Source organism: Haemorhous mexicanus, chromosome 3 (assembly GCF_027477595.1).
Source record: "Haemorhous mexicanus isolate bHaeMex1 chromosome 3, bHaeMex1.pri, whole genome shotgun sequence".
Classification (NCBI taxonomy): domain Eukaryota; kingdom Metazoa; phylum Chordata; class Aves; order Passeriformes; family Fringillidae; genus Haemorhous; species Haemorhous mexicanus.
Window position 1 is genome coordinate 117,296,599 of NC_082343.1, and position 27,345 is coordinate 117,323,943.

General features: G+C 54.3%; 1 protein-coding gene across 1 annotated transcript; it reads right to left on the minus strand.

Moving 5' to 3' along the window:
* Positions 1-962: 962 nt before the first annotated feature.
* On the minus strand, positions 963-27,144 carry SELENOI (selenoprotein I). The gene is made up of 10 exons (XM_059843194.1): positions 26,952-27,144; positions 12,580-12,648; positions 12,183-12,291; positions 9,887-9,961; positions 8,319-8,581; positions 6,391-6,499; positions 4,901-4,949; positions 4,331-4,511; positions 3,374-3,556; positions 963-1,096 (listed from the first exon to the last, which is right to left on the minus strand). The coding sequence occupies exons 1-10, from the start codon at positions 26,997-26,999 to the stop codon at positions 1,031-1,033; spliced, it is 1,152 nt and encodes a 383-aa protein (XP_059699177.1). The 5' UTR covers positions 27,000-27,144; the 3' UTR covers positions 963-1,030.
* Between the last annotated feature and the right edge of the window lie 201 nt (positions 27,145-27,345).

Below are 27,345 nucleotides of genomic sequence, written 5' to 3' on the forward strand. Positions count from 1 at the left end.
GACACGCGGGTGCTGGGGACAAAGAGAGGGAGAGCTGAAAGGTTTTCACCCCTAGGAGCATCATGAAGGTGCACACATGACCAACACAGGGCTTCAAGTGCTTCTCCCAGTGGTGGAATTGCAGTTGAGAAGGGCCAGGCTGTTCCTGGCTGTGGAAAAGGGGTTCAGGCAGCAGGAAAGGACCCACAGAGCCAACCCACGAAAGCAAATCCATGATGGCAGGAATGGGGAGAGCTTGGATCTGTAGTCTCAGCCAACTTCCATAGCCCAGACCCCATTCCCAGACTGGGAACACACATGGACACACAGGAACATGTTGAGATGTGATCCCAGGTACCACACAATGTGCAGAAGCCACATTCCCACTCCTATGGGAAACTGAGCCCTGATTTTCCAAACCCCCCATTTAGGATTGAACCACAAGCTTTGAGTGTCTTTTTTTCACCCCCCTATAAAAAAAAAAAAAAAAAGACAACAAACGTGCTAGCAAGTGTTTGCCCAAAAGCAGGAAGGCAGGACAGAATGTGGGAGAACTGTCACCATCTGCTCCCAAAGTACCAGCCCAGCACAGGGGCTGTCCAGACAGCAGCACAGGGGACAGCCAGGAACTACCCCCACCACCAGGATGTCCCCCTGCCCTTGGAGGAATCAGCTGTGTTGCTTTTGGGGTCAGGCCAAGGTGCTTTGCTCAGGTAAAGCCTTTGCATCCCCAGGCAGCTTTCCCTGAGCAAGGGCCGGAGTCAGAGGCTTCTCTGGGAACATTCAGCTGGTCTAAGGTACAGTAACGGTGACCTGAAAGGCTCCTCCTCCTCCAGCTCCACCCAAAACCCGAAGCTTGCAGGGATGGAAGAGCAGCAGGAGCCGCCCCAGCCCGGCCCCGCCCCAGCTGCAGCAGGTCCCGCGTGTCCTTGGCCCTGTCCAGAGGATAGTTTGATCTGTGGTGATGGCTGAAGTATTTACAGGTATGTGCAGCAGGTATTTACAGTCCTTCTGCAGCCCGCAGGCCGATTTTCTCCTCCTCTGCTCCCAGTCAGTCCGGAGTGGGCTTCCGTAGGGAGAAGGGCCGGATGTTGAAGTGCCTGCTCAGCTGGCTCACCTGGGGATGAGGCAGACATGGGACTGGGTTATCCTGGATCCTGGGGGGTTATCCCGGCTCCCAGGCATGAGCAGCAGAGCAGGCAGAGCCCCAGACCTGCTCCTTGTTCCCACCAAGCCCCTGCCAGCCATTGTGCCCACCTCACCCCTGCTCACAAGCCTTGCCCAGCCCCATCCCTGTCCCCAGGCACTGGTTCCTCAGGGAACAGCCCTGCTCCCTTTCCAGCCTTCCCAAACACCTGGGAGCAGGCTCACCCTCTGTTTTTCCCCTCCACAGGGGCAAGAGTTGGGAATGCTGAGCCCAGGTCTGCAGGATTTTACCCTCCTCCTTCATTATTCTGTTTAAATTCATTTGATCACCTCAGATATCTCTATAAAATATTCCTGAATCCATTCAAAGTGTGAGCTGGATAATTTACTTCCTACAAAAGGAGGCTGAGCTTGACACAGTCAGGGCAGAGGCTTTAATCCTAATCATTCTTCCCAAATTCAGAGCAGTTTGGGATTATGCCCCAATCCTAAAGTCTTTAAAGGCTCTTCAGCTCAAAGTGAAGAGGAGCTGGCACAGATGGGCCCTTGGAAAGGCAGAGGGAGGGAAAGAGGGAGCAGAGAGGAGCAGAGCACTGGGAATCTCCCAGGAGGGGATGGGCAGGAGGATTACACCACCAGCTCAGCCCCATCTCCAGCTGTGATTCCAAGACCAAATTTATTTAAGCTTCTTAGTAATTCAAATCCTTCTTGCCCAGAAGCCTCATTACACTAATTGGAAAGACAAGGCAACCTGGCTATTACTCCTTGGCTGTAATTACAGCTGGGACATGACTCCAAAGGCTCTGGGGTGGAACTGGGGCTCCCAGGGGAAGGGGCTTCCCAAGGAGGGTGTCCCCACTTCAGCTGGGACACGTGGCCCCTTGTCCTACTTCCTCAGCAGCTTCCCAGTGGGACTCTGGGCTTCTCCAAGTTTGTTCTCTCTGTCAATCCAAACTCAGAGCATGAGAAGGAAACCAATCCCTGGATTTGTGCACAGATGGACAGGAGGAAGGGAGGCCCTGGAGCTGCTGTGTTCCACTTCTCCCAGCAGCAAAATCCCCATGCCAGCCTGGCTCTCCCAGCACCTTGGAAAGCTCAGTGGGAGATTCAGAGCCCCTTGCAGGGCCTGAAGGGGCTCCAGGAGAGCTGGAGAGGGATGGGGACAAGGCATGGAGGGACAGGACCCAGGGAATGGCTCCCACTGCCAGAGGGCAGGGATGGATGGGATATTGGGAATTGTTTCCTGGGAGGGTGAGGAGGGGCTAGGATGGAATTCCCAGAGCAGCTGGGGCTGCTCCTGGATCCCTGGCAGTGCCCAAGGCCAGGCTGGACACTGGGGCTTGGAGCACACTGGGACAGTGGAATGTGTCCCTGCCATGGCAAGGGTGGCACTGAGTGGGCTTTGAGGTCCCTCCCAACCCAAACTATTCCAGCATTTTGTGCTTGGTTTCCAGCTCTTCTGACACACCCCAGGGAAGGACAGCCTGTGCCACATCCTGTGCAGTTCCCTTCAACCCAATGCAACCTCCCCAAGCCTCTCACAAAGAATCCACCCCAAATCCCACAGGTTCACAGAAAACTCAGTTTAACCCTGGCAGTGCCCAAGGCCAGGATGGACACTGAGGCTAGGAACACCCTGGGACAGTGGAATGTGTCCTTGCCATGGCAGGGGTGGCACTGAATGAGCTTTCTTGCTCCCTCCCAACCCAAACTCTTCCAGCATTTTGTGCTTGGTTTCCAACTCATCTGACACACCCCAGGGGAAGGACAGCCTGTGCCACATCCTGTGCAGTTCCTTTCAACCCCGTGCAACCTCCCCAAGCCTCTCACAAAGAATCCACCCCAAATCCCACAGGTTCACAGAAAACTCAGTTTAACCCTGGCAGTGCCCAAGGCCAGGATGGACACTGAGGCTAGGAACACCCTGGGACAGTGGAATGTGTCCTTGCCATGGCAGGGGTGGCACTGAATGAGCTTTCTTGCTTCCTCCCAACCCAAACTCTTCCAGCATTTTGTGCTTGGTTTCCAACTCATCTGACACACCCCAGGGGAAGGACAGCCTGTGCCACATCCTGTGCAGTTCCCTTCAACCCCGTGCAACCTCCCCAAGCCTCTCACAAGGAATCCACCCCAAATCCCACAAGCTCACAGAACCATTCCCAGCCATATTCCCAGTTTCACACAGAGCACTCCCTGCCCCAAGCAGCAGCACTCCCAGCCACAGCCCAGCCCAGGAGGTGTCACCTACCACGACCACTCCGTAGTGGATGTGTGCCAGGGTGAGGAAGGCTGTCAGCAGGTACAGCAGGAGCGTTTCACTGCCTGGAGCCAGCCCAGACACCACCAGGAGCAGCACGGCCGCGATGGGCAGCAGCATCCAGTTGAGGGGCTGGCATCGTGTGCTGCTCATCTGGCACACGATCAGCTGGCACTGAGGGGACAGGGACAGAGCCTGAGCCTGCTGTGGGCTCTGGGAGCAAGAGATGTTTGTCCCCAGAGCAGAGGGGATGGTCACTCATATGATTTGGCACACTGTCCCCTGTGCTGGCACTGCTGGGGCACTTCCAGTGCTGGGGGCACCTCTGGGCCCCTCCTGACAGGAGGGACCTGGAGGGGCTGGGGCATGTCCAGGGAAGGGAATGGAGCCCCAGGAGGGGCTGAGGGAGCTCAGCCTGGAGAAAAGGAGGCTCAGGGTGACCTTGTGGCTCTGCACAACTCCCTGACAGGAGGGGACAGCCAGGGGGTGTTGGGGTCTGCTCCCATGGGACAGGGACAGCACAAGGGGAAATGGCCTCAGGCTGGGCCAGGGCAGGCTCAGGGTGGACATCAGGAGGAATTTCCCAATGGAAAGGGTTGTTAAACATTGGAAAAGGCCCAGGGCAGTAGTGGAGTCCCATCCCTGGGGTGATTTAAAATCCCTCTGGATGTGGCACCTGGGGACATGGAGCAGGGGTGACCTTGGCAGTGCTGGGGGACACTTTGACTCGATGGTCTCAGAGGGATTTTCCAACCTTAACAATCCCATTATTCTACCACTAGGCAGCTAAATTAAATTTTGACCAAAAATTTAGTCCTCCCATTTTAAGTTTATCCCCAAAAGGAGGCAGGATCTCCTTTCCCATGAGCACTTTGCTGCTCACAGCACATGTGAAAACTCAATTTAACCAATTCTCCAGTCCCTCAAGCATAAAGCAGAAGCTCTTACAGAGATGTTGGCAAAGGCTGTTCCAACCATGAAATAGAAGAGCCTGGGCTGGACCTCCAGGATGTCAGTGGGGGACAGGAAGATCCAGGTGGTGCAGAGCAGGAACAGCAACACCGGGGACACCAGGGGCAGCAGGATTTCATACACAGAGTGGTGCTTCAAGGTGTTATTCTTATAGGCCCTGAAACACAAGCAAAGAAAGGAAAATACATGGAATGACTGAGAAATCCCTGGTGCTGCCTGCAGTAAGTACCTGAAGGGGCTCCAAGAGCTGCAGGAGGACTGGAGTGATAGGACAAGGGAGAATGATTTCCCACTGCCAGAGGGCAGGGATGGATGGGATATTGGGAATTAGGAATTCTTGGTTGTAAGGGTGGTGAGACCCTGGCACAGGTGTCCAGAGCAGCTGGGGCTGCCCCTGGATCCCTGGCAGTGCCCAAGGCCAGGCTGGACAGAGCTTGAAGCACTCTGGGACAGTGGGAGCTGTCCCTGCCCATGGCAGGGGGTGGCACTGGATGAATTTTCCACCCCCTTCCCACCCAAACCCTGCTGGGATCCTACAAAACTCACTTGTAGAAGTTGTACAGGCTCATGGGCAGGGTCACAGTGAGGGCACAGGCTGGAAGAGAAAAGTGCCATGTTAGTGCCCCAGGGCAGAGGGGACACCCCATGCACCCCCAAACAGGAGGCTCTGGTTGGGCTCTGCTTTAAATTCCCTGCACCAAAAATAGCTCCTGGTGCCCCAGGAATAGCTCAGCACATTTGGAAGTAGCTGCTCTCAAGTCTGGCCCAAGAGCTGTAATTAAAAGTTAAAGTCTGCTGTAAGTTGAAGGCATTTCCATTTGAAAGGGCTGCATTAAGGAGCTCGGGTTTGTGCTTTAAACAGTGACAAAGCTTAATTATAATACAACTCTAATGAGACACGAGTGCACACTCCTCAAATGACGTGGCTGGGCACAAAAGTTTTCACAAGAAAGACAATTTGCTGTTTCTCTGGCTGTGTGCAGACACTTCCAGTGTCCACATTGCCAAAAAGTTGTCATTCAACTGGATAAATGATACAAAGCACCCAAATAACTGAAAAATCCTGACCTAAATCAGAACCATCAACACTATCCATGATATTCTTGAACAACTCCTTCCCTGTTTATCCAGCAGAAGGTGTGTGAACAGAGCTGGAAATATTCCTGCTTTAATAACCCAGCTCCTCTCCCCCCTGTGGGAACTGGGCTCAATTTCTCATATAGGAAAAAGCACATTCATTATTCTTGTTAAGTCACACAGCTGTCAAAGGAGAGCTGGGAACATCTACCTGATAAAAGTGCAAGTACATTTAACACACCAATTAACTCAAAATTAAGCAATTACAAAGAACACCTGAAGGGACACAGAAAATAAACTGAGCAGAACTTGTGAATTAGGCAAATGGCATTGAACATCAGCTCAGCTCTACCCTTTGCAGTGGCTTATTTTGACTGACCACAGGAGAGTGAGGCTGGGCCTTTATTTCAATTTTATTACTATTATTATAATGATGTAATGTTCAGGTGGGTGGATGGAGGGCAGGATCCCCAAACAGCAGAGCTCCCACCCACCTGCATGGCTGCAACCTCCCTCCCACGCAGTGTTTGGGCTCTGGGGTGAGAGGGAGCCCCAGAGCAGCAAAACAAAAGTGTCCTGACCCCTCCAAGCCAGCCCAAGGCTGGGGAGTCTCTACTGAGAGCCAGGTCCCACCACCCCCTACACACTGGGCTTTATCCCCTGGAAACTCTGGGTTTACCACACTGGTTTTACCCCCAGGCTCTCACTGAGGACAAACTAAGCTTGTCTGGAGTGAAATCAGCCCAGGCAGAGCAGTGTTAAGTTCTCCAAAATAACTCTGCAGGAGACAACCCTGTTTTGAAATCCTGGGAAAGGTTTTCAGGCTGTGAGAACACCCTCAATTAGTCACTTCAACAACAGCCCGGGGCAGCAAACAGAGCAGTGTTAGCAGGTCATTAGCAGGGGGTTTGGGAAAAAGGTGAAGTTTAAAAGACAGGCTTCAACATGGAGTTTCTTACCAATAATCATTGCAGTGAATAGGTCTCTATATAAGAAATTAAACAGGAAAGGTGCATACCAGGCCTCAACTCCCACAAAGGCTGTCACTATGTAGACAATTGAAATGGTCTGAAAGAAAGCACAGGACAAGCAGGGGTGAGAAATGAGATGGGCAAGTCTGGCAGCACTTGGCTGGCAGCACCTGGGCTGGCAGCACCACAGGTGTGCCAGGCAGCTCCAGGGAAAGGCAGCTCTAAGCTATGACATGTTCAGTCCTACCCACCAGCAGGAAGGAGACAAATAAAACAAATCCACAAATATCCCACGTTACCAGGTGTAGGAAGGGCGAGCTGCTGAGCAGGGACTGGACTGGGAAGTGCCCATGCCCTGTGCTGGCACTGCTGGGGCACCTCCAGTGCTGACAGGAGAGACCTGGAGGGGCTGGAAGGGAATGCAGCTGGGAAGGGAATGGAGCCTCAGGAGAGGCTGAGGGAGCTGGAAAAGGGCTCAGCCTGGAGAAAAGGAGCTCAGGGGGACCTTGTGGCTCTGCACAACTCCCTGACAGGAGGGGACAGCCAGGGGGGGTCAGGCTCTGCTCCCAGGGAACAGGGACAGGACAAGGGGAAATGGCCTCAGGCTGGGCCAGGGCAGGCTCAGGTTGGACATCAGGAGGAATTTCTGCATGTGAAGGGTGGTCAGGCCTTGGCAGGGGCTGCCCAGGGACATGGTGGAGTCTCATCCCTGGAGGAATATAAAAACCACGTGGAAGTGGCACTTGGGGCATGGGCCAGTGGTGGCCTTGGCAGTGCTGAGGACATGGCTGGACTCGATGGTCTCAGAGGGTTTTTCCAACCTCACTGATTCCATGAGGAGGACATGACCAGGAGATGCAGGAGAGATGCCCTGGCACAGCCTTGAACTCTCGAGGTGACCAAAGCACAGGTTTTACACAAGTTGCAGTGACCCCAGAGGGGTCATTCAAGGACTCTTCCTTATCCATCTGCTGCTGGATTACAGGGAGAAGCTCACCAGGGCTATTTCAGCTTTAATAGTCCCCTGAAGCTGGGTGGAACACGCTGCTCTGCCCTCCACCCCTGCCTTTCTCCAGCAGGCAGCTCAAAGACCTGGGTTAAGCAACATTTTGGGAAAAAGGATCAGAGTACAGTCAGGGACCAGCTCTGGTCTCCTTGTAGTAGGAGAAATGATTATTCCAATTAATGCAGCTGCATTAATTGAACTCTCCTTCCAACTTGCTGCATTTCCCACCCAGCATGTGACAAACCAGAAGATAAATAAATGGACATAAGATAGTGAGTTAAAAGGAAGAAGCTTCTTTACAGTGAGGGTGATTGACCAGAGAAACTGTGGCTCCCCCATCCCTGGAAATGTCCAGGGCCAGGCTGGACAAAGCTTGGAGCAGCCTGGGCTGGAGGAAGGCACTGCCAGCAATCCAGGTGAGCTGCCTCATGCCCAGGTCCCAGTTCTCTTCAGGAAGAGCTTCCTGCAGAGAATTCCTTAAGGAGGGATGGACACACCAACATTCCAAGTGGTCCATCACCATCAGTCTCAACACCCACTGCCCAGGGACCATGGTCTGGAGGGACACCTCCCCAGGAATCTTTGCTTCAGGAACAGCAATTAACAAGCCAATTACCCCTGCTGAATTTTTGAGCCAGATCTTGGTAGTGCCAAAAGGCATCCCAAACTTCCAGGCTTTACCCACACTGGTACCACGTAGAGAACTACATAAAGCAACAATTCTAGTGGGCAAAACATGCAGGAACCAGGGAGAGGAGAGCCAAGGCCATGTCCATCCCTCAAGCCTCATCTGTCATGGAGAGTCCCTGTCCATGGACTGACTCCATGACTGACAAGGCTCTGGATCCACAGCAGAACACCCCTCAGTGGGCAGCACTGCACCCAGCAGCTTCTCAGGGCATGAACTCACCACCTGGCTGACGTCATATCCCCAGGGCAGGAAGAGAATCCCTGTGTTATACTTCTCCCAGTGGGAGAGGATGAAGGAAAACAAGACCACCCACAGCAGGAGGTAGAGCACGAAGACGCTGACGCCGGTGGAGCCCCGGCCGAAGGTGGAGTACACGGTGACCACAAAGTACACACAGGCCCAGCTGTCCAGGCCGTGGTCAAAGAGCTCTCCCAGGGGGGTGCTGGAGTTGGTCCGGCGTGCCTGCTTCCCATCAACACCATCTGGGAAGAGGGAGAGAAACATGGATGATGTGTTAGCCTTTGAGCCAGATCTTAGGAGCTCTCAGAGAAATACATCACACCTGAGATAGCCCAGCTACCCAGAATGGCATAAAATTGTCAGGATGGCTTCTGAGGTAGTGTTGGAAACAGAAAAAGGTTCAATAAAAGGCAAAATAACAAAGCTCTTACAGAGAAAAAACGAGCCAGGGGCAAGAGGTTCTTGGTCCTGCTAAAACACCCCACAAAAGTGATTATTTCCTTTGTTCTCTTCCTTTTCTAGTGAATTATGTAGGTGGGACCTCTTGGTCTCTGTCTAATCAGACAGCACCAGGTCTGAGGTGAAGTCCAAAAGGTCCTATGAGGTGTCTTTTGTACCAAACTGGGAGAGAAACTTCTGGGCTTTTTGCCTTTTTAAGCAGATAAAGAATAATTTAGTCACTCCATCAACAGGGGGCACATTCCTGCACATGGAGCTCTCCTGGACACTCCACACAAAGCAATGGGCCAGGGAACAGCAGCTTTCCCCACCTCCACCCTCAATCTGTGAGTGGACTTCCCATCCCTGCTCCATGGAAGGCTGGAAAATGCAACAGTCTGAGGAGATTTTATTTATTTCCTTTATATTCCTCAAAGCAGCCTCTTCCTGTGCCTAAAGAAGGTCCAAGAGAGCTGGAGAGGAACTTGGGGCAAGGGATGGAGGGACAGGACACAGTAAATGGCTTCAAAGTAGAAAAGGGGAAATTTGGGTGGGATATTGGGAAGGAATTCTTGGCTGTGAGGGTAGGGAGGCCCTGGCACAGGCTGGCCAGAGAAGCTGTGCCTGACCCTGGATCCCTGGAAGTGTCCAAGGCCAGCCTGGATGACGGTTGGAGCAACCTGGTGTTGGATTAGGCATGTTTACATAGGCGTGTTTTGTTTGTTTACAAACAAATACATACTATGTGAACCTTTATCAGACTTTAATAATTCTCTACAAATTCACTTCCCACATTTGGGATAGTGGAAAGTGTCCCTGCCCATAGCAGGGGGTAGAACCAGAGGGTTTTGCAGGTCCTTTCCAACCCAAACCATTCTGGGATTCTCTGATTATTTAAAGCAGACCCAAGACAGTTTCACAGTTCATCTCAAAGTCAGTCCCAGTATCCTCCTTTCCCATCAGATGCTCAGGGACAACTTCCTTGTCTCCACACTGCAAAGCAGCTCCCAGAAACTGCTCCTGGCAAGAGCACAGAATCTAAAATTTCCCACGGGGAGAGAGGGGACAACACAACCACAGCATGAGTGGGTGACCCTGAAAACTCTTACCTAACGTGTAGGCCATGAAGTTGAGGAGCCCCACCACGATCCACACGCCATTTGGAACGTGCTGGTGATCAGGAGCTGCAGGGATCAGACAGACCAGAGTCAGAACAGTTCAGGATGTGCTTCCTGAGGGTTTTTTTTGGCCCAAAAAGCACAGCCACAAGGACTCAAACAGTGAATCTGGGATGTGAGCTTTGCAGGATGTGATGGCAGAGCTGCCCCATAACAGCTCATGAAATGAGGTCAGTGAGGACTTTGCCTTTCAGGATGTATTTGTCCATTGCTCCCAGCTCTCCAAAATCATGGGGTCTGAGAACTGGGGCCAGTTCTGTAGTGCCACTGCAGGCTGTGTGGAAGTGTGTGCAGAGGACACTCCTCAGTCACTGGCTCACAGAGCATCAAGGGAGCCTCTTTGATGTGGCAACTCCCTGCCCCCGCAGGAACATGCCAGGATTCCCCGCCCAGTCTCCAGTCCCATCCTGCCAATGGAAACCGAGCTCTTCCCTAACAGCACCTCCACCTCCTCCAGCACGGCTCAGGCAGCGAGCCAGCAGAGCTGGCTGCACCTCACCCCATACCCACACTTGCACATCAAGGCTTTGTGAATTTCCTGGGATCACACCTTCAATTTCTCCTCTGGTGGACAATGTTTTATTTTGTATCATGAGAAAAACGGAATGAATGTAACCATGATCCAGATTCAAGCTACTATCCAAAATAAAACATATTTTGAGAGTTTCAGCATGCTGATTAATACCCACACTGTGTTGGTTGTGGTAGAAGCAGAGTAACAATTCATTCTTCTTGTCCAGCACCTTTCTCCCCTGTTAATATTTACTTCCTAATGGATATCATGGTAGGCTGCAATCAGGGAGCCCAAAGGGGCACTGGAGAAGGGCAGGAAGAGGCATGGATCATTGGCAGCAGGAGGGCACAGGGAGGTCTCCTGGGGGAACAGTGATCCTGTGAAATGCCACCTCCTGTTTCCTCAGGATGGTGCCCTTCCAGCAGCAAAGGGAGGGAGGGCATCACATCTGCAAAGCCATCCAAGGAGGAGGGAAGGCACAAAATTCTGGAACAGCACCAGAAAAAGTTCTCTGTCCAAGTAGGACATGCAAAACATTTATGTGAAAGGGTCCCAAGCCATGAGCTTCTCCATCCTTCCAAAGCCAATTTTTGAGAGGCTGGGAGAGTTGGGAATGTCCAGCCTGGAGAACAGAAGGCTCCAGGGAACTCTTAGAGTCCTTCCAGGGCCTAAAGAGCCTCCAGGAGAGCTGGAGAGGGTGGGACAAGGGCCTGGAGGGATAGGACAAGGGGGAATGGCTTCCCACTGCCAGAGGGCAAGGATGGATGGGACACTGGGGCCTGGAGCAACCTGGGATAGTGGAAGGTGTCCCTGCCCCAGCAGGAGGTGGGACTGGATGGGCTTTGAGGTCCCTTCAACCCAAACCATTCTGGGATTCCATGATTCTGGATGTCTGACGTCCTGGGGGTTTCCACCTTGAGCTACTGACAGCTTTTGTTCTCGTGGACCATGGACCTTAGCAGCCCAAACCCTGGCCAACAGCCACAGGTGCCACCCGAGCCTTCAACAGCTTTGACTTATCTACCAATAAAGGCAATCCCAAGAAAGCAGGTTTCTGCCATGATGGGTGCAGTTTAGAACTACACAAACTCTCCTGAGCAACCTAAACCAGACCTGGCAGGGTCTAAGGGAGAGAAAAACACAGAGGAGAAGCTCCTGAGAATTATCACACTGCATTAATCCTTTCCCTGGGATTCCTCTATGTGCAAAGAACACGACTGAACTATTGGATTCACAGACAGATGAACATGGGGACTGTTAGAAAGTTTAAAGCTGTGAATGGTGAAGCTCAGAAAGAGGATTTGAGGCCTTGTTAGTCTGATGTGGTGGTGGTTTTGCCAAGAGGTGAACGAGCTGGGATGTGAAAAACAAGGCTCTACCTGCTGATTTCAGGGAAGCAGCACTTCCTAACATTTTCCTGTTAGATTTTCAAACAAGGGCACTGGGTTGTTTGCTCTGCAGGCAGAGCCAATTCCAGCCCAAGATTCCAGCTGTCTCCTCCTCCCTGTTCCACCCGCTGGCAGCCAGAAACACCTTTCCCTGGCAGCCGGAGGGAAGGTGTCACACCCTGACAAGTCCTTGTCACAAAATCCAGCGAGTTCAATCCCCTCCTCTGTCTCAGTCACTTTGGGAAGGCCCAGACCCAGAGGCCTCACCAATCCCCAGCAGAGGAGGTGACAGATTTCCCACCTGACCAGGAACATGCAGCCTTACCAGAAGCATAAAAGTCAGGGTCGAAGTATGCCATGAGGAAGAAGTTGAAGACAAGCAGCAGGAAGCCAGAAAACGTTATCAAATTTGGGGCCAGCCAGGTAGGGAAGATCTATGGGAAAGCAGCAAAAGAACAGATGAACTCATTAAAACATGGACTGCAGAGCAGGCACTGCTCCAGCCATGGTTGCACTGTCTGGGTGTTAGACAACACTGCCAGGAGCAGCCGGAGCATCCCGGGGCAGCAGGAAGCGTGGGGCTGGGATGCAGGCATTCAGGGACTGGGGGCAGGCTGCAGGCAGCCCCTCCCTCATTAGTGGCACCACAAACGAAGCAGCTGATGGTGTTACAGAGCTGACCTGGGCTGTGCTGTCCTGCTCAGGGTGGGACAGGGACTCACCTTGACGATGGTGTTCCAGAAGGGATGCATGACATACAGGGACAGGGGGTTGCTGTCCACGGCGCTGTACTGGGAAAGGGAAACAAAAACCAACAGTTAGGGCTCCAGCAACCTGCAGAAACAGCCAGACATCTGGAACCTTCTGAGCCACATCCTGTGTGGAACCCCCAGGGAACTCCTGATGTACCCCCCACCCTTCAGAAATGCCAGCTCCAGCTGAGTGGACACAAGCAAGGAGCAAAATGCTGATTCTTTTAACTGCTTCCAACTGCTCTGCCCCACATGGATGAGGAGAAATGCTCTGGGTCGTACCCGCCAGTAGTGCCATCTGTCACCTACTCTGCTGTGACCCCTCTGTTCCCTTGCTGGTCCCAGTCTCCATCCTCACTTCCAGCACTGGGACTGGGAGCCCCTTGAGCAGGGTGGGTCTCAGAGGGCCCCTCTTCACTGAGGAGCTGAGATTTCACCAGCGGCAGCTTTGGGAATAGGGAGGGAGAGCTCTTACCCTTCACCCCATCACTTTCACAACATTTGAGGTGCTCAAGGTGTGTTTGTGGTGGGGGAAATAAAAATAGAAATAAAAATCAAAGATCTAGACAAGGCATGAAACAGCTTCCAGATAGAAAGTTAAAATTTGACATAATTTGGCTCTAGAGAGCAGCATGAGCCATTATCTACTCTCACAGCTCCTTCCAAACACAGATTACCCTGGTTAAAGTCCTCTTCTCCCAGGAATACTTTGATAAGAATCCCAACAATAATTCCACAGGCTACCAAACTCCTGGGCTCACATGCTCGGTGCTGGGCTGGGCAGAACCTGCTTGGGACAGCACCCACCTGCTTGAGACAGCACCCCCAGCTTCAGCCATCTGCCCGAGTCCAATCCCAACCACAGAATCCCAGAGTGGTTTGTGTGGGAAGGGACCTTCCAGAAACTCCAGTACCAGCCCCTGCCATGGGCACCTTCTATTGTCCCAGGCTGCTCCCAGCCCCAGGGGGATCCAACCTGATGGGGGACCAAGGCCCAACCTGGCCTTGGGCACTGCCAGGGATACAGGGGCAACCACAGCTGCTCTGGGCACTCTGTGTCAGCACCTCACCCCCTCACAGCCAAGAATTCCTTCCCAATACCCCACCCAAATCCCCTTTTCCACTTTGAAGCCATTCCCTGTGTCCTGTCCCTCCTGCCTTGTCCCCAGTCCCTCTCCAGCTCTCCTGGAGCCCCTTCAGGCCCTGCAAGGGGCTCTGAGCTCTCCCTGGATCCTTCTCCTCTCCAGGTGAGCACCCCCAGCTATCCCAGCCTGGCTCCAGAGCAGAGGGGCTCCAGCCCTTGGAGCAGCTCTGTGGCCTCCTCTGGACTCATTCCAACAGGTACCACATTTGGTTTGGTTGGTAAAAGGAAACCACTCAGCAAAGAGCAGCTCCAAGTAACCCCCCCCAGCCCACGGCCTCAAATCAGCCCTTGTCACTGCACCCATGGATTCCTCCAACCTGTTCCTCTCCTTGTCTGCATTCCCTACTTTTCCCTGGAAGCAGAGAAGTGATGGGAAAAGGCAAAGCAACACCCCCCAAGAAACACACCAGACCAAGAAGAGATAAGGGACCAAGATGGGCCTCACCGGGGTCCCATCTTACAGCATTTGCTCCCTCCTGGGTGAATCCCATCCTTGGCAAGGATTTCTGCACCCCCTCCCAGCCCTCTCTGTGCAGGGTCTGTCCATCTCCCTGGGATTCAGCCCAGTTGTGTCCCTACAGGAGCAGCAGAGCAAGAAGCAACAAAAGCCAAAGCCGTATGGAGGCAACTCTAAGCCACAAGGAATTTCCATCTCAGCTTAATGCAATTTTGGGGGGCAGAATTCCAAATGCTTTACAAGATAATAGGATTTTGAAGCACCAGTTAGGGGAGGAGGAGAGACTGATTTAATCTCATTATCCACAAAACAGCCTGGAACAAGAAAACAGATGCAAGGCTTGGAGTGAGGCAGGAGAAGAGCTCCAGAGCCTCCGTGACCGTGCTTGGAAGGTACCTCAGGGAAGTTTCACCAGACTCATGGCTTGGGAAGTTTTCCTCTCTCCCTGCAAGGACTGGGGATAATATTCAATAAACAGCTTTTCCTCATGGCCACACACGTTCCCACCTTGCTTGCAGAACTCAAAGAGCTGGCAAGAGCAGTTTCTTGGAGAAAGGGCAGCTGCTCTGCAGAGGTTTGCTGATGCAACCATGGAACCATGGAATACTCTGGGTTGGAAGGCACCCACAGGGATCATGCTGCCCCTGCCCAGACCCCCAACAATCCCACCCTGTGCATCCCTGCTAGTGCTGTGCAAACACTCCTGGAGCTCTGGCAGCCTCAGCGCTGTGCCCATTCCCTGGGGAGCCTGGGCAGTGCCCAGCTCTCTCTGGGGGAAGAACCTTTCACAATATCCAACCTAAACATCCCTGTCACAGCTCCAGTGGTTCCCTTGGGTCCTGTCCCTGTCACAGACATCAGAGCTGCCCCTCAGGAGGAAATTGTTGACATCCATGAGCTCTCCTCTCAGTCTCCTCTCCAGCTGAACAAGCCAAGTGCCATCAGGCACTCCCTATGTGGCCCCTCCAGACCCTTCCCCATTGGGTCTGTGCCCCTCTGGATGCTCTCACACAGCTTTAGATCCTTCCTATGCCCCCCAGCTCCTGCCAGGTTCCAGCCAGGACACTTGTCTGTGTGCTGAGCGAGGCCAGCCATGCTGTGCCCACTCTGGGGACACCCTGGGGCACAGGGACAGAACCAGGGCTGGTTCTGGTGCCAAGCTGGCTGCCACCCTAGGGGACAGCACTCTGGACAGCCAGGACACGGCTGCCTGCCCAGGACAGCTGCTCCCAGAATACCAATGAGCTGCCAGGCACCTTCAGGGACAGATCCCAAGAGCATCTTGGCCATGCCCAGCCTCCTCCAGCTGCTTTTCATTGTCAGGGTCTTCCTTATAAACATTACTAAAGTTGTCCCTTCCACCTCTTCATCTGTGAAGCCCCAAACCCAGCAGTGTTGGAGCCTGGCACTGGCTCCATCATTCCCTCACCTCATCCTCACTGGAAATCAGTGTCACCTTCTGCATTTTGGACCTCCACACACTGGTCTAGTGCCTCACATCCCTCTATAAATCGTTCTTCTATAATGACCAATGATTCCCACCAGCCTGGACTCTAGATTTCTGCCCCTTTGCCCCCTTTTCAGGGAAAGAAGATTAAAGGAAAAGGAGAAGTGCCCTAAGGAATTTCATACATCCCAGTCTCCTTCCCAAAGCAGCCAGGCATTTGTAAATGGCCCTGCTCTAAAATAGCTCTGTGCTCACAGACACAGCTTCTCCTCACAGCTGCAGGGAGGAGCCAACCAGCCCAGACAGCTCCCTTGGGATTGGGGTCAGAACTCCTCAGGGAAAGAGCAAAACCAGCAGCAACAATCACTGGCAGCACACAGGAGCCTCCTGTCCGTGCCAGGATGGCTCCAGGGAGCCAGAGGCACCCCAAGAGTTGGGGACAGGCCCAGTGGCTGTGGTGCCATTGCAGATGAGCTGGCTGGCATCGTTATGGGATTTACAGACACAAATGGCTTGTATGGCTTTAACCCAACATTAATCCTGCAACCAGGACACCTCTGGGAGATCCAATTACGTGTCCAAAGAGGAAAAAAGTACAGATTTATAGCCCAGATTCTACTAATGGTCTTCCTGTCCCGGAAGAAAACAATTCTGCTTTGAAGTAATCTGGTTACCCGGAGTCAGCAGCAGCCCAAACACTGCCACAGAACCCTGGAGAAATATGAGCTGGGAGGAACCCACATGGGTCACCAGGTCCAGCTCCTGGTCCTGCCAGAGGACATGCCAAAAATCCCACCATGTGCCCGGTGGGATTCACACCATCACCACTGTCTGGGCCAGCAGTGTTAGGGCGTGACACCCAGGTGGGTTGGGGCAGCACAGCACTGGTGGCACCTGTGCTGAGGACAGCAAACAAAGATGGATTTGCACATCTCATCTTGCTCCAGGCAGGATCAGGGCACTCAGCAGAGCAGCTAGAGCAAGTCCACAAGGCTGCTCCCTACAAATCTCCTTAAATACAAAGAGGGCACAAGGCTAAGAACCTTCTCCCCTCAGGCTCAAGATAAGGCAGGAGACAGAAAACTCAACCAATCCCAGCAAATGGAAGCAAGCAGAGCTGTGCCAGGCAAAACAAGGCACGTTTGCCCTATGCCCACCCTTGGCCAGCGTGTGAGGAGTCACCTCACCCTTTAATGGTACTGATTAACTCGAGCCCTGTTTGCCTTTTCCAAGGTCACTTCTCAGCTGGCACCAGAAGGGAGAGTGTTGGCAGTGCAGAGCTGCACCCACCACACGAGCCCATGGGTTTGGAAGCTGCAGGAAGGATGTGGATGTCCTGGCTGTGTGTCCCAGCTGCAGCTTCAGCATGTCCCTCCTCCTGCCTGGGTTGCACTGTGCAGGGTTCAGACATCCAGCAATGAAAGATGCTCCAAAACACAGCACAAAGTCACAGAATCACTGAGGCTGGAAAAGTTCTCTCCAAACATTGAGTCAAACCATCCTCTGGTACTGCCAAGGCCACCACTGCCCCATGTCCCCTGGTGCCACATCCGCAGGGCTTTTAAATCCCTCCAGGGATGGAGACTTCAGCACTATCCTGGGCAGCTGTGCCAGGGGTGGACAGTCTTTTCCAGGAAGAAATTGTTTCCAATATCCAACCTGAGCTTGCCCTGGCACAGCTTGAGGACATTTCCCCTTGTCCTGTCCCTGGCTCCTGGCTCCTCCCTCCTGTCAGGGAGTTGTGCAGAGCCACAAGGTCCCCCCTGAGCCTCCTTTTCTCCAGGCTGAGCCCCTTTCCAGCTCCCTCAGCCTCTCCTGGGGCTCCATTCCCTTCCCAGCTCTGTTCCCTTCCCTGGACATTCTCCAGCCCCTCCAGGACTCTCCTGTCAGGAGGGGTCCAGAGCTGCCCCAGGATCCAACCTTCTCTTCCCAAAGCTGCCTACAAGAATTACAGCAGAGAATTACCCTCTTGTTGGCAGGAGCCCAGGAGCGAACACCTGCAGGGTCCCAGCAAGGCCAGAGCCCCATTCCTCAATAAGGAACTGCCACACTCAGCAGAAGTCTCCCCAGCCCCCATAGCATGTGCTAATTCATTGGGAAAACCACATTCCTGCCCTGCCAACACACTCTGATATCCACGGCCTTGCTTCTCAGATATCAGCTGGGAGATTCATGAAATCCCAGATTGCTTTGGATTGAATGGACCTTAAAGGTCATCCAGTGCAGCCCCCTGTCATGGCAGGGACACCTTCCACTAGCCAGGGTGCTCCCAGCCCTGGCCTTGGGCACTGCCAGGGATCCAGGGACAGCCCCATCTGCTCTGGGCACCCTATGCCAGGGCCTGCCCACCCTCCCAGGGTAGAATTCAGTGTAGTCTCTCCCTCCAGCAGAGCAGCTCCAGCAGGCTGTGGCTCTGTCCTGGCACTGGAATCAGCCCGGGGTGGGATGGAGCTGACCAGGTCCTGACCCCATCCCATTGTTGTGTTGGTGCAGGGGAAGTCATTTCCCCATGGATACATCAACACTTGATGTTGATGGCAGGCTTTGGCAAGCAGCCTGCCAATTCCAGCTGCATCCAGGAGCTCTCTCAGTTTGGGAACATCAAATATCCATGAATATGGGTCAGCACTGCTTCTGCTGCAGTGGGAGGTGATCAGCTGCACAGGGCTGCACAGATGGTGAGCTCAGGGCTGGGAATGATGAACCTTCAGGGATGCAGGTAGGAGAGGATCAGTCAGCAATGAACCTCTGGAGTGGCAATGGAGGGATCAGAGTGGTGATTTGGGGGAGGGGAAAAAAAAAAAGCAGAGTCAAAATGCAGGAAAAGGAAACTTGTTACAATAACACTGGGACAGCCAGAAGAATTTCCTATGTTGCCAGAGCTGGTTTGGGCTTCAAAAAAACAGGGGGGACATACTTGAGAGGGGGATCAGACCAGCTCTGTGTGCCCAAAGAGAACAGGAGGGACCAGGAGAGCAAGGCAGTGACAGCAGAGAAGGCAGCAGTCTCTCACCATCCCCAAACTTCCACAGCCCTGTGCCCTTCCCAAGGGCATATCCCAAAACCTGCTTCCTGCAGGGTCAGTGAGCTGCTCTGGCACCTCCAGGTTGGGATGCCCCTCACAGAGGCCATGAGCCTCCAGGGAGATCAAACACTGGCAAGACTTCAGCCTCTCTGGGGAACAGGATTTGATCCCAACCCACCAACCACGAGAACAGGACAGGGAGAATGGCCTTAAGCAGAAGGAGGGTAGGTTTAGATTAGGCCTTAGGAAGGAATTATTCCCTTTGAGGGTGGGCAGGCCCTGGCAAAGGGTGCCCAGAGAAGCTGTGGCTGCCCCTGGATCCCTGGAAGTGCCCAAGGCCAGGCTGGATGGGGCTTGGAGCACCTGGGACAATGGAAGGTGTCCCTGCCATGGCAAGGCATTGGAATTAAATCATCTTTAAGTCACTTCCCATCCAAACCAGTCTGGGATTCTGTGATAATGCACAAGTCAGTGGAAGAAAAAAGAATTTCTTACAATCCCTAGAAAAAGAAATCAACTTGAACTTTTCTATTCAAGGAAGACACAAGCCCAAACACATCAGGAGATGATTCCAAGTAAAGAAAGGCACTGCAGGGAAGCAGGGGCAATGCTACCCCCAAGTTTCAATGTTTTGCAAAGGTTTTAACCTGTTTTTGCAAAGCACATTTCTGCCTCTCTCTCATCCTGTCTCACAACAAAGAAGAAATTCACAATTAACAGGAAAAACCCCACACTTGACATCCAGCTTTGTGCAAGATGTGGAGCAGAGCGAGTCACTGACACAAAGCCCTGTAACGTGGCCACTTTTGGAGCCAGCCACGGGAAGTGATACTTGAATTTCCACAATGCCCTCCCAGTTCTCTTCCAAACCCTCTGGACAGCCAAAGACTTGCTGTTCATTAGCAATGAATGAGTAACTTTTCTGATGGAATTCCCTGTAGCCAAGACTCAACAGACAGCAGTAAACATTGCAGCAAACTTTCAGTGCAATTAAAGAGCCCCAAGATGGGCTGACAAGCAGCCCACGCTCTGTTTAAGTGATAGCTCTGCACACCTTGCAACACTCAAAGCATAAACTGGGACCCAGCTCTGCTCTGCATGCCAAGGAGAGAGTGCTGGAAAAGCCACACAGCCAAAGGCACCAGCAGGCTTAGCACTTGTCACCACTTCTACTGCTCCATCCTCTCCACAGGCCCGAGGCTGCTCATCATGGCCCCTCCGTGCCCACACTGACAGCTGGGATTGGCAATGCAGCTTCCTGCTGCTCCACTGGGCTCACATCCATGAGAAAGGCACCTGCTTTTAGCAGATGTTCCCAGCCACCAGCTGGGAACAGCAACCTCCTGCTTCAGGTGGGCCCGAGGATGCAGGATGTGTGCAGCAGGCAGATGGGCACAGCAGGAGCTGTGTCCTTTACCTGCACCCCAAGGGAAGAGCCCAGTGGGCTCCTGCTGTGGGACAGGACAAGGAATCCAGGAAGATGGACAGCACCTGGCTGTGTGTGCTGACACCTGGAAGCCCCCAGTCCTGGGCTGATCCCCCAGTGTGGGCAGCAGGGGAGAGAGGATTCTGCCCCTGTGCCCAGGTGAGAGCCCACCTGCAGAGCTGCCCCTGCCCTGGGGATTCCAACAGCACAAGGACCTGGAGCTGCTGGAGAGAGCCCAGAGGAGGCACCAGAGCTGCTCCAGGGCTGGAGCCAGGCTGGGAGAGCTGGGGGTGCTCACCTGGAGAGGAAAAGGATCCAGGGAGAGCTCAGAGCCCCTGGCAGGGCCTGAAGGGGCTCCAGGAGAGCTGCAGAGGGACTGGGGACAAGGCCTGGAAGGACAGGACCCAGGGAATGGCTCCCACTGCCAGAGGGCAGGGCTGGATGGGATCTTGGGAAGGAATATTCCCTGGGTGGGTGGTGAGGTCCTGGCACAAAATGCCCAGAGCAGCTGTGGCTGTTCCATCCCTGGAAGTGTCCAGGGGAGGTATGGCAGCCAACACAACCACAAGCTGCCTGTGCCTGGGTGAGTCATTGTCTCATACAAAAACCCACAAAGGTTTGAAGTTCCTCCTGAAAACCCTGCAGGACCCAGTGGGGACTGAAGGTGCAGTAGGTCCTGACCACAAAGAGCTTCATTACCACCACTGTGTGGCTAAAATAGGCCAGTTTGGGAATCCCCCACCAAACCATGGTTCAGTACCTTTGGCACCCTGTAGAGCAAAGGCCACTGCTCAGAAACCAGCAGCACCTCAGCAGCAATTTCAGGGCTGCTCTGGGTGAAGAGATGTAAACACAGCCAGAGCAAGTGGCACCAGCTCATCACTCATCAAAACCTTCCAGCACGTCAGAAGTGTCCCTAGAAAGCAGCATAAATCCCTTCCCCTCATCTCATTGCTTAGCACAGGGGAGAAGCTCAGCCAAGGCTCGTGAGCTGAGTCGCTCCCAGTTAATCCATAAGCACTGCTGCTGTCTCCTCCAACCACGGCACTTTTCAGACCACGAGAGCTGCAAGGGACACGCTAAGCTGGGCAGTGGTTCAAACCCCTAAATTGTACCAACAGAAAAGGAGAAGAAAGAAGAAAACCACCTCTAACTTGGAAATTACAGAGTCTAGGAGGTGCTCAGCAGGTGCCAGGCAGCACCTTGGGAAGCTGCATGTGTTTAAAGGCAGGCACACACCCGGCTGTCTCAGAGCAATTAAAAGAGCCCTTGGGGAAGGAGTTAAGTGATTCCAGAGCTGGGCTCAAAGGCTTCCCCTCCTTCTCACCCTTCCTGCTGTGGAGAAGCTGAGCTGGCAACCTGAGGGGTGGCCTTTAATCACTGTGGCCTTGAGCTTCAGGGCCACAGCCCAGCAGCAAAATGCTTCCCTTCCTGCTTCCCTTACTCCCAGTGTTGTTCCATCGGTCTGAGCTGCCATCGGTGGTTCTGAACACCCTGCAGAGATCTCTTCAGGGCTTCTGTTTGCAGAGCAGCCTAGAGAATCCTGCCAGGAACAGCTTCCAGCCATCTGCTTCCCACAGCCCAGCATCTGCACAGCCCGGCTCCCTGTGGCACTCCAAGTCTGGAGGATGGGATTTCTGGTTGAGGGGCAGAGCACCCTCTTCTTCAGGGCACAGATGGGACCAGCAGCTGGGTTCCCACCTGGAAGAAGGGTGCAGGAAAGGGAAGAGAGCATCCAGAAGGAAAATGCTTTCCACAATAAATGGAAATCACTGAAGCCTGACCCTTGGGTGCATTCAGTGCCCCAGGTCCCCAAGCTCTCCTCTGAACATCCTTTCCATCTAACACTGGAAATGAGGAATAGAGTTGTTTCCCTGTAAGAAATCTCTTTAACAACTTGAATCATCAAATGTGGGAAGGATTTTCAACAGATGGGGCCTGCCAATACCATGGATCAGAGGCCCATCTGCTGCTCCCCCACCCAGGATTCCCACCATCCAAATAGATGTAGTATCCATACTTTTCCCTCCTTAGAGTGTCAGCTCTAATAAACAGCATTTCAAAGGGCATCTTTAGGTCCCTTAAGGCTACCATCAGCTCCTGCTCAGACACAAGGACACAGAATGGAAGGGTTTGAGGGTTTTTGGAGCAGCAGCTTTGCTATAAAAGGTCCTTCCCAAGCTTCATTTCAGTTTCCTCTTGCTGAAGTCCTGTTAGTCCCAGAAGCTTCTGGAGTGAGCCACCAGCATGGTCCACCTTTGGACTCAAACATGACACGTGTCATCACCTTCCCTCTCCATTTCTCCTATGCCTCAGGTAAGGAGTGGCATTCCCACCTCCTCCTTTGCTGGCACTTGCCCCAGACCAAGATCCCTGAGGAAAAGATCCCAAGAATGCCTGAGGCCCACGTGGCATCATGGCAAAGCCTCATACTTGTGCTTCCACCCAGCTTACACTGGGAGGAAACCAGGGTAGCAGACACTCACATGCAGCCAGAGCCTCCTGCACAACATTTGTCACCTTAGCACCTTCCCTTATCCTACAGGACCTGGATCAAAGAGGCACAAGGGATCACAGCCACTGGAATTGTCATCTGTGGCTCCATCACACCAGAGACACCCTTTGGGGTAGAGCTGGTCAACACAGAGCCACAAGCAGCTCAGACAAGGCTGGGAGAGAAAAGGCTACAGAGAAGGCAGGGAGGCAGGGCACGTGACTGGCATACAAAAAGACAGGGACAAACCATCAGAGCTGGCAGCAACTGCCAAGGACACGTGAAGCTGCAGAGCTGTGTCCTCACTTACAATCATCAAATCCCAGAATACTTTGGATGGGAAGGGATCTTAAAGCCCATGCAGGGCCACCTCTGCCATGGCAGGGACACCTTCTACTGTGCCAGGCTGCTCCAAGCCCCAGTGTCCAGCCTGGCCTTGGACACTGCCAGGGATCCAGGGGCAGCACCAGCTGCTCTCTCCACCCCACGCCAGGGCCTCCCCACCCTACCAGGGAATAATTCCTAATTCCCAAGATCCCATCCAGCCCTGCCCTCTGGCAGTGGGAGCCATGTGTCCTGTCCCTCCAGATACATGTCCAAAGTCCCTCTCCAGCAGAGGAAGCACAGCAGAACTGACACCTCTGTGAACACTCCCGAGGGCCCCATTTCCCCCTCTCCCATGCATTTACAGACAGAGGTTGCCCAGAAGCTGGACACAAGGCCATCTGCAGACAGCTGTTAAGAACTTGAGCTCTGGCATGCAGCTGCAAGTTTCCACTCAGAAATTGCAGTGCCTGGCTGCAGCTTTCTTTGCAGGGGACACCCCACACCTGACAGTTACAGAGCCTTGGGGTTTGGCAGGGGACATCCAAAACCCAACCAGAGCAGGGTGCCTGGATTGCTTTTCCCTTGGCATGTGGACACACAAATCCAGCTCCACGGCCTCAAAACAAGCACTGAAGTCTGGATATCGAGACCTCCAGCCTGCCAGGACCAGCCATCACCTGGGCCAGGCTGACAAGTCACAAGTGCTGGAGCAGACACAGCTGGCATTTGTCCGGCCTCAGGGGGAGCCTCAGCAGCTGCCAGGCAGGGCTGGGACACATCACCTACAGAGCATGGATTGGGTCCCTCCCTTCCCCATTTAGCTGAGCCTGTCTCCAGAAGGATCTTTCCTACATGGAAAGAATTCCCTGCTGCAGGAGTGTTACAGGCACAGAATCCCAGGATCACTGAGGTTGCAAAAGACCTCAGTCCAGTCTGTGACTGATCCCTACCTCGTCCCCAGCCCAGAGCACTGAGCGCCACATCCAGAAATTCCTCGGACACCTCTGTGTATGAGATTCCACCATGTCCCTGGAAGACCCTGCCAAGGCCTGACCACCCTTTCCAGGAAGGAATTCCTCCTGATGTCCAACCTGAGCCTGCCCTGGCACAGCCTGAGGCCGTTTCTCCTTGTCCTGTCCCTGTTTCCTGGCAGCAGAGCCTGATACCCCTGGCTGTCCCCTCCTCTCAGGGAGTTGTGCAGAGCCACAAGGTCCCCCCTGAGCCTCCTTTTCTCCAGGCTGAGCCCCTTCCCAGCTCCCTCAGCCCCTCCTGGGGCTCCATTCCCTTCCCAGCTCCATTCCCTGGACACGCTCCAGCCCCTCCAGGTCTCTCCTGTCAGGAGGGGTCCAGGGCTGTCCCCAGCACTGGAGGTGCCCCAGCAGTGCCAGGACAGGGACAGGCACTGCCCTGGCCCTGCTGCCACACCAGAGCTGGCACAGACCAGGGGCCAGTGGCCTCTGGCACACCTGAGCTCATGTCCAGCTGCTGGCACCAGCACAGCCAGGAAATCTCATCCAGCACCATTAAACCATGACCCCCTCTCTGCCAGCACTGCACCTTGTGCTGCACGGCTTCCTCGGGCTCAGGACCTCCTCAGTGTCCCTTCAGAAGCAGCCAGAGAACCGTTCCCTCTCTGTCCCTGCCAGCCTGGGACAGCAGGAGCACACTCCTGCCTCGCCCCCAGCCAGCAGGAACGTGCACACTGCAAACTGAAACCATCTGCACTCCTGACTCCATGGCAGGAGTGACCCAGCCAGGGCTGGAGAAGGCTGGGGATCATCCTGCATGAAGCTCCTCTGCTCCTGCTCTCTCAGCTCCAGGGACACCAGCTCCTCTCCAAGGACAGACTCCTTCCCTACTGGGGACAGGTTGCCTCCTCCACATTCCCTCAAATCCACTTGTTCTTCCCCAGTTTGCTGGTGTGTGGCCAGAGAGCTTCTGCCAGGCAAAGCTCAGAGGCTGAGGCACAGCCAGGCCCTGGCACAGGGTGCCCAGAGAAGCTGTGGCTGTCCCTGGATCCCTGGAAGTGTTCCAGGCCATGCTGGATTGGACTTGGAGCAACCTGTGGAATGTGGAAGGCCTCCCTGCCCATGTTGGGGGGGGAGTGGCACTGGATGAGCTTTAAGGTCCCTCCCAGCCCCATTTGTGAGCCTGACAAGGTAACCCAGCTTTGGAAGCTGCAAAGGGCAGAGCATGCCAAGCCTCAATGCCTAAACCAAGGCTGGAATACGTGACCCACTACTGAGATTTGTGCTGGATCAGCCACTTTCCCAAGGCTAAAATAGCCAGGAACAAAGCTCCCCAAGGAAACAAGACACGGAGCAAGCAAGGAAGGCAGCAGGGCAGAGACACAAAATGAGCTCAGTAGGTGCTCTTGGAGCACTAAGTGAACCCACCCACTCCTGTCCAAGTCTCTACTGACTCAGTAAAGCCACAGGCTCTGGGGCAAAGCTCCTCCTGGTCTTGGGACACTGCTCCATCAGAGCCTTGCTCCCACATTCCAGCCCTGTGTCCCCAAAGCAAGGCCAGGGAGCACCCCACCAGTGCCTAACTGGGGACAGGGAGTGGCTGATGCTTTTGTGCTGCATGGAACTTTCCTCCTCACCCTGGGTGCCTTTCAGGGTTCTGCTCCCTGATTCAACTGCAGCAGCATTTCTGTCAGAGGTGCCTTCAGGAAATAAGCTGGCAGCAGTTTTGGTCCCTGCCACACGATCCAGAAGGATGTTGAAGTTGGAGACCCCCTTGTCCCTGCACAGGTGCTGAGAGGGACAGAAGCAACCCCACCAATCCCTCCAGCAGGACAGGAAACAGGCTGAACATCCAACAGCCTCCCTCTTGGAGCAAAAGAACTGTCTTTGCGGGAGCCAAACCAGTCCCTTTGGGAGGCCTGGCTCACAGCTGAGTGTTTTGATTACCTTTCTCCAGCACCCACACAAACCTACAGTCGTTCCCTGCCTTTCTAAACACGCAGACATTTTCCTGATGAATCCCCACACAGCCAGGCTTCCACAGGGAATCTCGTGCACCCTGACACATCATCCCAAGTCACTCTCCCAAATCCATTTCTCTCCACCTCACCAGGGTGCAAGAGGACTGTGAGCAAGCCCTAGACACCCCAGCCTCCATGGATGGCTTCAGGAGGAGCTGTGCTCCCTGAAGGCCTCCCTGGACCCCAGCCCAGGCAGAGGAGAAGCTCCCAGTCACACCCTGATCATTCCAGCAAGGAGGGGTCCCATGTCACACACGGTCCCACCTTCACCACATTGCTCCTTGCTGAACCCACAGCCCCCCAAATCCCAGCTTCCACTCACTGCAATTCCTCTGCCACACAACCCCAGGTCTCTCTGCAGCCTCCCAACCCACAAACCTTGGTTACACTGCAGCCATCCCCCCAAACCCTGTGTTTCCCCCAGCCACCCCCAAACTGGGGTTCCCCTGCAGAGCTCTGTACCCTGAAACATCTCAGTGAAGCCTCACCTCAAAACCCAGTTCCCCTGCAATGCTCCGTCCCCAAACTCCAGGTTCCCCGGCAGTCCCCTGCCACCATCCCAGGTCTCACTGCAGCACCAACCCCCTGTCCCCAAGCCCCTGGGTGTCACTGCAAAGCCACCAAACCCTGCAGCTCACTGCACCTCCCACCCCTTCCGGGTGGCTTTCAGGTCTCACTGCAGCCCCCCAAAACCTCGCACACCGCTGCAAAACCCACCCCCCATCCCAAAACCCCAGATCTCACTGCAGACCCTCCCAACACTCGGACCGCCCTACACTTCCCCCTCTCTCCCTTCAAATCTCAGGTTTCACTGCAGCCCCTCCCTCCGCCCCAAACCCCGGGATTCCCTCCACATCCCCTCCCCACACCCCGGCTCTCCCTACAGCCCCTCCGGAGATCCCACTCCGGCTCCATGCCCCGCTGCAGCCTCCCCTCCTCCGTGCACCCCAACCTGCCCTCCCAGCCCCGGCCGCCCCTCAGCGCCCCCCTCACGGCGCCAGGCCCCGAGCCCGGCCCCCGTCAGCGCCGCTACCTTGTACTTGCTGAAGCCGGCGAGCTGCTCGGGGCTCACGTACTCCATGCTGGTGCTCCCGCTGTTGCCGCTGCCGCCGTTCGCAGTGCTACCGGCGCTCCCGGTGCCGCTGTTCCCACCGCTCACACTGTTCCCGGGGCCGTTCCCGCTGCTCCCGGTGCCGCCGCCGCCGCATCGGCCCACCCGGCGTGGCAGTGACGTCACCGCACCCCGCCCCGCCGCGATGGCGCCGCCTGGCGGCCGGGAGGGCCCCACGCGTGAGGGGAGCCCGAAAAGCGGGAAAAGAGATCCCAAAAAACACATCCAGGCCTGGCCTGGGTCAGCGTGGAGCGATTCTCTGTGTCCTGGCACTGCAGCCCTGCTAAGAAGTCTCTCTTGGATCTCCTTTAGGGGC

Excerpts from the sequence above, each read along its gene's own strand:
- SELENOI (XM_059843194.1), bottom strand. The coding sequence starts at position 26,999 with ATGGAGTACGTGAGCCCCGAGCAGCTCGCCGGCTTCAGCAAGTACAAG. Across the intron at positions 6,500-8,318 it reads GATATGACGTCAGCCAGGTG|ACCATTTCAATTGTCTACAT; the intron begins GTGAGTTCATGC and ends GCTTTCTTTCAG. Across the intron at positions 1,097-3,373 it reads TCCACTACGGAGTGGTCGTG|GTGAGCCAGCTGAGCAGGCA; the intron begins GTAGGTGACACC and ends CCTCATCCCCAG.